General features: G+C 42.1%; 1 protein-coding gene across 1 annotated transcript in view; it reads right to left on the bottom strand.

Moving 5' to 3' along the window:
- The window catches only part of ITGB7 (integrin subunit beta 7), a 35,277-nt gene that overhangs the window by 2,144 nt on the left and 25,349 nt on the right, over positions 1-7,784 (bottom strand). The window contains exons 10-13 of the mRNA XM_015817145.1: positions 5,911-6,053; positions 2,272-2,479; positions 1,148-1,350; positions 26-195 (exon numbers count right to left, since the gene is read on the bottom strand). Coding sequence (XP_015672631.1) covers positions 26-195; positions 1,148-1,350; positions 2,272-2,479; positions 5,911-6,053 — 724 coding nt within the window. The remainder of the gene's footprint in view (positions 1-25; positions 196-1,147; positions 1,351-2,271; positions 2,480-5,910; positions 6,054-7,784) is intronic.

The following is a 7,784-nucleotide window of genomic DNA, read 5'->3' as shown; positions in this document are numbered from 1 at the left end:
TAAAGATGCTTTGAAGGGCACTGACCTGAGACCACTTGGCACTTTTTTGTTCTTTTTCACGGCGTCTGAACTCTCTCCGGTCACAGATCTCCACAATGCCACGGGGCAGGGCAATGAGAAGCACCCCTATGCTCACCACAGTCAGCGCACTCAGTAACACTGGCATCAGGTTTGGCCACCTGGTAGAATCTGGCACTGGCGGGATAGAAAGGAAGGAAGCATGGGAGTTACCTAAGTTACCAACACTCCCGCCAGGAATTGGAGAAGCTTCTTTCCCTTCCTTTGTTATTTCCTCCCTTTGCTCTCTTCCGTGGTAGCCATGTATCCTGCGCCTTGCTATGTAGCATCCGTGCTCACCTTACCATAGTGGTGCTTCCGAATAGCTTCTTCCTTGTACCCAGATTAAACGTTATTTCTTTTTTCAGTCTGTTTGGAGAATATCGATTCGGGAAGCCTATTTTATAACCTACCTACAGAGCTAGAGCTGTCAAGTAATGTGATGGGGATTTGATGGAGACTCTGTTTTTCAAGTTCTGCTTATATTCGCTCTGTTATAGTGCTCTGCTCCCCAGAGAGCAACACTGGCCAAAGAGTCACTCTGCGAAGCTGTCTTATCTGCTGATGACATTTCTCTAGTATTATCATTAAATGTCATTCTTTACCGATTACATTCTGCAATGGGAAAATCCAGTGAGTTGTGGTTTATTCAACAAAGCCTGGTTAGCATGCAGTTGATTTAGAAATTTGATTCTGCCAAAGCTCCTTACAGAGAAGCATGCAGACCTCCCTTGTCTGCTATAGCATCACAGGCTGCCTAGCATATAAGAAGATCCTGGGTCTGGATCCCACCAGAAACCCAATACAACTCATTCATTCATGCATTCATTCATTCATTCACTCACTCACTCACTCAGTCACTCACTCATTCACTCACTCATTCATTCATTCATTCATTCACTCATTCACACATACACACATACACACACACACACACACATACACACACATACATACATACATACATACATACATACATACATACATACATACATACATATTCTCAGCATGTCTAACCAACTGTCTGGGAAACCCCAACAGGAAAGAAGAGTAACAGCACATGCTCACTCTTCGTCCCTTGGCAACTCACCCTTTTGGTCATTCACTGTGAGGAGGATGCTTCCTGTCTTGTCCTTCTCAATGAGGTAGATGAGGAGGCGTCCATCTCCTCCTTTCACCTGGCACCATCTCTTATCCACAGGGGCCACCAACACTCTCACCGTTTGGCTGCAGGAATTGCTACAGTTCTGACTCAGTGGTCCAGTCCCAAAAGCCTTGCACTCGGCACAATCCCTGCCAACAGATGTACAGCTTTTTAAACTGGGGGCTTTTTATTTACTCTTGCTTAGCACAAAGAATGCCCCTCCCACAGAGACACCTGAAAACTGCTAGTACCAATGGAGAACTGTTTGATCACCTGGACAGTGACTGTGGTGGTTCAACCAGTTGGTGATGGAGGGGAGGTGTTGTTGTTTTTTCCTCGTTGGTTCATGACACATTGACTGGTTTTGTTTATGAAATACACAAGCACCGATGCTGCTTGATTTGTGTACCCAGATTCCTTTTCTATATAATGAATCCTTATTAACATTCAGTGGCAAAGATGGTAACAACCATCTTGTTTAGCAATGGAAATTCTGGCTGTAAGTCAAGGACTACCTGTAGTAGCACAGGGAAGCCCAATGAAATCTTCCTGAAGCTGGCATCTTCTGAAAAATGCTAGGATTGCAGTTATACATGTCGTCAGTGTCCTGGCTAGGAATATAAAAATTTGTGTAGCCCTCCGTTTACTTGCTAACATCCCTTTCTGCCACTTAAAATTTGATGGCAGCCTGGGATGATACTCTAGAGACCATGCAATCCAGTAGATTCAGTCAATCCCAGCACCTCAGCTTTTGCAAGCCTGCTTTAAACTGATCTGTCTGTTTTGCTAATGCCCACCGGTATTCCAGTCTAAATAGAGGGATTTAGGATGACAGCTTGTTCAAGGAAACTTGCATTGCAAGTATCCAGTGCTCTTGTGCAGTATTGATGAACAATTAAAAAGCGCAGGGTCATTGGCCTCAAACCCAATCAAAGGACGCGGTAATGGTTCTCTCTTTGACGTCATCAGGGTGGTGACTGACAATGTACTTTGCTGAACGAAGCCCTCCTGCCACGAACAAGCACCCAGTCTCTCTCCTCCAGCCATTGGCTCCTTCCCCTTGGCCTCACCTGTGTGCTTCACAGGTCATCTGGAGGTCAGCACAGTGGACGCCCAACCACCCAGTGTCACATTGACATCGGTTGCAGACGCAGTGGCCATGCCCATTGCAGATCTTGCCCTCCTGAGTGCATCCACTGGTATCCAGGTTACACTCACACGCGCTGCCAGTGTAGTTGGCCTGGCATTGGCAATAGCCACACCGGCACTGCCCGTTACCTGTTGGCAGAAGGAGACAAACACCATAGTGGAGTTCTTTCTAATTGTGGGGAAAATGCCCGCTTCAGTTTGGAGAAAGAGGCAGCAAGTATCTTTTATTGGCATTCAGAACTACAGGTAAGTCCTGGTTAGTGTGAATTCAAATAGTGCAGTAGTTGATTTAGTGCAAATTATATATTGATACCAGGTCATATTTAATGCAAGCCAAAGTTGACTTAATGTAAAGCAAACACATGCACAGTTAAGGCTAGCACATGCACCCTTGCTGTTTGGGTTTTAGATGCTAACACATACATCATGTGTGCAAAATGGAAAAAAGGGAGGTTTTGTTCAAGGAAAGTACAAAAAAAAAAAAAGAAGAAGAGGCCCATTCTGAAGAGTTACAGCAAAAAACAATAGATAACAGGTACGGTTCAAATATGGATTTATCCTCTAGTTTGTCTTTTGTTCACTTGATTTATTTATTTTATTAACAAATCAATATTCTTATCAATAGGAATATTTAGAATTTTTTCTTTTTATTATGCTTTCTACTGTATATCTACTGTGTGACTTTGTTAAAAGTAAATTTGCAAATATACTGTTTTAATCTCTTATATTTCATTGATAAACATATACAAATTTATGTTTAAAAATGTTCACTGCCTGTTTCCATCAAGCTGGAACCAATTGTCTTATTTGCTGCAGAAATATCACTTTAAATAATGCAAATCTAAATAATGTGGCCATTTTGTGGAATTCCTTATCAGCACTAATCAAGACCTACCTGTACCATGATTACAAGAGAAGCCTCAAAGCCCACAAGGTTACAGATTATACTGTACACTCTCTTCAGTGACTTAGATAAGCAGTGTAAGTTCTAAAATGGTCTTTGCTGCAGGAAAGCAGGATAACAACATAGGGGAGGGGTGGAACCCTTCTGTGGACTGGTCTGGTGCCTCTTTATTCTGCTCCCTTAAGGAGATCCCAATTTCTAACATAAGCGATGTCCTTTATTGTCTCTATATACTCCTTTAAAGCACAGAAAAGACAGCAACCATATTTTTGTTATCTGTTGCCTTACCCCCATCCTCCAATCTCTGGGATCATCAGGCAGTTTCAGTTTGCCTTCTCTATCTAATATGAAGATCAGCATCAATGATGTAAGGATAGAATATTATTTGCCCCATGCACAAACCCTTTGTCTTCTTCAAATTACTGGCTTTACAGATTTCCACTGGCATTGTCTGCATATTTACAAGCATAACCACGAGGTGGAAGGCTAGAGATATGTTTTTCTTTCTAATGGAAACTGAGTGCTAGAGTACTAGACAGTAGAACTGTCTGCTCCACATACAACAATTTCAATGCATTAATATAAAGGAAACAATAAAGGAGAATATTTGTAGCTCAGGCTTGAAATGACCCACACACAGACAACTCAACTGATAGTTGGACAGCCAGCCAGAGAGGCAGAAGGATATGTAGACAGACAGACAGAGGGACAGGCAGATGGACTGAGGGGCATACAGACACCAGTGTTAGTGATGATGTTACTTAGTTTGGGTAATGAAACATCTGCAAGAAAACAACCAAGCTCAGAGAGCACCAAGGACCCCCTCATAAAGGAAACATTCATAAGGATAGTGAGTTATGTATCTTATATTTATCCAGTTAATGGCTAATGAGAGTAATGGTACCCATCTGTCTGTCTGCCTGCCTGGTGTCTGTATGTCCCTCTGTCTGTCTACGTGTCAGACTTGTCTTTCTACTTCTCTGGCTGCCTGTCCACCTGTGTCTAGTTGTCTGTCTGTCTGTCTGTTCATCCTTCCATTTGTTCTTTTTTTGTCTGTCCATCCTTCCCTCTCTCTGTTTATCCATCTGTCCATCCACATCAGTCTCTTCACCTGTCCTTTGTTGTTGGTCCATCTATCCATCTGTCTGACTGCTATCCATCTGTTCAACAGTATGTTTGTCCATCTGTTTGTCTGTACTCTCTCTATCTGTCTTTTTGTCTGTCTGTCCATCTGTCTGTTCACCTAAGTGTCCATCCATCTGCTGCCTACCTGTCTGTCCATTAGTCTGTCTATCCATCCTCCTGTCTATATGTCCATGTGTACAGCTGTCTGTCCATGTGTCGTTTGTCCATCCATCCAGTTGTCTGTCCAGAGTATATCCATCTGTTCATCTATCCACTCTCTGCTGATGCAGTCTGTCCATCTATCCACTATCTGTCTATATACCTGACCGTATGTCTGTCTGCATGTCTCTCCATCTATCTGTCTATCCTGTCTGTCCATTTTTCTACCTGCCTATCCTTATATTTCTCCATCTGTTCATCCGTATTTTTGTGTGTCTGTCGGTCTGCCTGTTTCTTTGTCTATCTATTCAATAACCTGTCCTTCTGTTTATCTGTCTCCGATCTGTATATCCATGTGCCTTCTGTTCATCCTTCTGTCTCTCTGTTTATCATCTATCTGTCCATCCATCCTTCTGTCTAGCCATCTGTCCATTCATCCTTCTGTTTGTGACTCTGTTCATCTGTGCACTGTCTGTCCATCCATCTGTCTGGTCTGGCCAGCTGACTGTACATTTTGTCCATCTGTTGTTCTGTCCATTCTTCTATTTGTTTTTCTGTTTGTCCATCAGTGATGTTGCCTACCTGGGAAATTAAATGCCTGCAAGCAATCAGTAAAGTTCAGACAAAACTAAGGCCTCTATGGTTCAATCCTGAGCTACATACAAAAAAGCCAACACAGTTCTAGACTGCATTAACAGACGGATAGAATCAAGATCACATGAAGTGTTAATACCACTTTACAATGCCTTGGTAAGGCCACACTTGGAATACTGCATCCAGTTTTGGTCACCAAGATGTAAAAAAGATGTTGAGACTCTAGAAAGAGTACAGAGAAGAGCAACAAAGATGATCAAGGGACTGGAGACTAAGACATATTAGGAACAGTTGCTGGAATTGGGTATGTCTAGTTTAATGAAAAGAAGGCCTAGAGGTGATATGAGAGCAGTGTTCCAATATCTTAGGGCTTGCCACAAGAAGAGGGAGTCAAGCTATTCTCCAAAGCACCTGTAGGCAGGACAAGAAGCAATGGATGGAAACTAATCAAGGAGAGAAGCACCCTAGAACTAAGAAGAAATTTCCTGACAGTTAGAATAATTAATCACCAGAACAACTTGCTTCCAGAAGTTGTGAATGCTCAAACACTGGACGTTTTTAAGAAGAGACTGGACAGCCATTTGTCCGAAATGGTATAGGGTTTCCTGTCTGAGCAGGGGGTTGGACTAGAAGACCTCCAAGGTCTATTCTATTCTATTCTATTCTATTCTATTCTATTCTATTCTATTCTATTCTATTCCATTCCATTCCATTCCATTCCATTCCATTTTATTGAGTAATAGTACCTTTTATCTTAAAAAAAACTTCATGTTTTTACCTGCACAGAGTTGCCCATTATGTCGTTCGCAAGCAACGTTGTCACAACTGCAGAAGGGCCCACTTGCTAAGCTCACAGTTTCTGAACTTAGTAGTTCCTCTTTCCTGCAATCACAGCGCCGGCCAACATAGCCTTCATGACATCTAGAACAGAAATGAGAAATGGGCTGTGAAGAGGAGCCAGAGAGCATTTCTATGTCAACTGTTGGCTTGTGTGGTTTCATCCTGACCAACTTCCTACTCTCCATGCTGGCATAGCTACAATCCTTCAATTATGATAGAGCTGGGGTTAATCCTTAGTCTAAGTATTGGGGAGAAAAGGAAAGGGGAGAAAAGGAAAGGGGAACTCTGTTAATGCTGTGCTATTGTAGTTATTATAAATAAATTGTTGTCTTTCAACCCTTCTTCAAGACTTTCACATGAAATGATCTCTGTAAGTTCTGAACTGATGCTGAACTAAATAATATTTTAAACTCAGAGCGATTACTGAATGCAGCTGCTTGTTACAAAGGAATGCTTGATGTCTGCCCTTGCTTTCTCTGTTTTCCATTCTATTGTCTTCACTCCAAACTCTTCTTCAGGTGGCCCAATCAGGCATCCATCCACCTTCAAGGACAATCCAAACAGCAGAGAATTTAACATGGGCAGCTTCCGAGGACATACTTTTGAGCAGGGGTAGTCAACCTTGGCTCTTTTATGACTCGTGGACTTCAATTCCCAGAATTCCTGAGCCAGCTTAGCTGGCTCAGGAATTCTGGGAGTTGAAGTCCACGAGTCATAAAAGAGCCAAGATTGACTACCCCTGCTTTTGAGCCTTTTTAGATCATTTTAGGGGGGAAAAGATACGTTGTTAGGGCATGGAATAACATTTCAGAGGGAATGGGGTTGAAGCCCCCTCCAGATTTTCCCAGGGAAAACTATCCTTTTTATAGAACATTTCAAACCAAATGTTTAAACATATATGTGCCTCATTCCTACATTTACTACAGAAAAACAAACAGGGAGTCTGGCAAGATTTATGAGTGAAATCAGGATTATACATATCACATTACCATATCATGTCTTTTCTAGATGGGATCCAGATACTTTTTTCTTCACAGAATTTTACAGTGAGAAGATAAATGTGAGATTTGGGGTTGGTCCGAATGGCCACTTTGAAACTTTCTACAGTTTTTAAATTTTGATTGCACTGATTGTGTTTGATCAAAAAGAAGGTTTAAGCAACCTTCCCCCCCCCACACACACACACACTCACCAAAACTATCAGAAATCACTAGAAGTAATTTATTGCTTGTCCGGTATTTTAAGTGCTTCCTCTGAATAGGAGCTGCCACTTGGACATGAAGGTTTCAACTTTTTACTCCTCTCAGAGAAGTTCTCGAATCAGATCTTCCAGGAACAGACTACAGGTAGTCCTTGACGTACAACCACAATGGACCCCGGAATTTCTGTTGCTAAATGAGACAGTTGTTAAGCGAGTTTTGCCCCATTTCAGGACCTTTCTTGCCACAGTTGTTAAGTGAATCACTGCGGTTGTTAATTTAATAACGCAGCTATTAAGTGAATCTGGCTCGCCCATTGAATTTGCTCGTCAGAAGGCCGCAAAGGGCATCAAGTGACACCCCTCCATCATAAATATGAGTCAGTTGCCAAGCATCCCAATTTTCATCACGTGCCCATGGGGATGCTGAAATGATCATATGTGTGAAAAATGGTCGTAAGTCACTTTTTGCAGTGCCATTGTAACTTCGAATGGTCACTAAACGAACAGTTGTAAGTCAAGGACTACTTGTACAAGTCTGGTCTGAGCTGTTGGATTTAGTTGATTCTGAAGAAACTGGCAACTTCTCTTGGAAAAATCCAGATAAGATCAAA

Source organism: Protobothrops mucrosquamatus, unplaced genomic scaffold (assembly GCF_001527695.2).
Source record: "Protobothrops mucrosquamatus isolate PMUCROS unplaced genomic scaffold, P.Mucros_1.0 scaffold555, whole genome shotgun sequence".
Lineage (NCBI taxonomy): Eukaryota > Metazoa > Chordata > Lepidosauria > Squamata > Viperidae > Protobothrops > Protobothrops mucrosquamatus.
The sequence above is the reverse complement of the archived record's forward strand: the minus strand, read 5'-3'. Positions and strand labels throughout refer to the sequence as shown.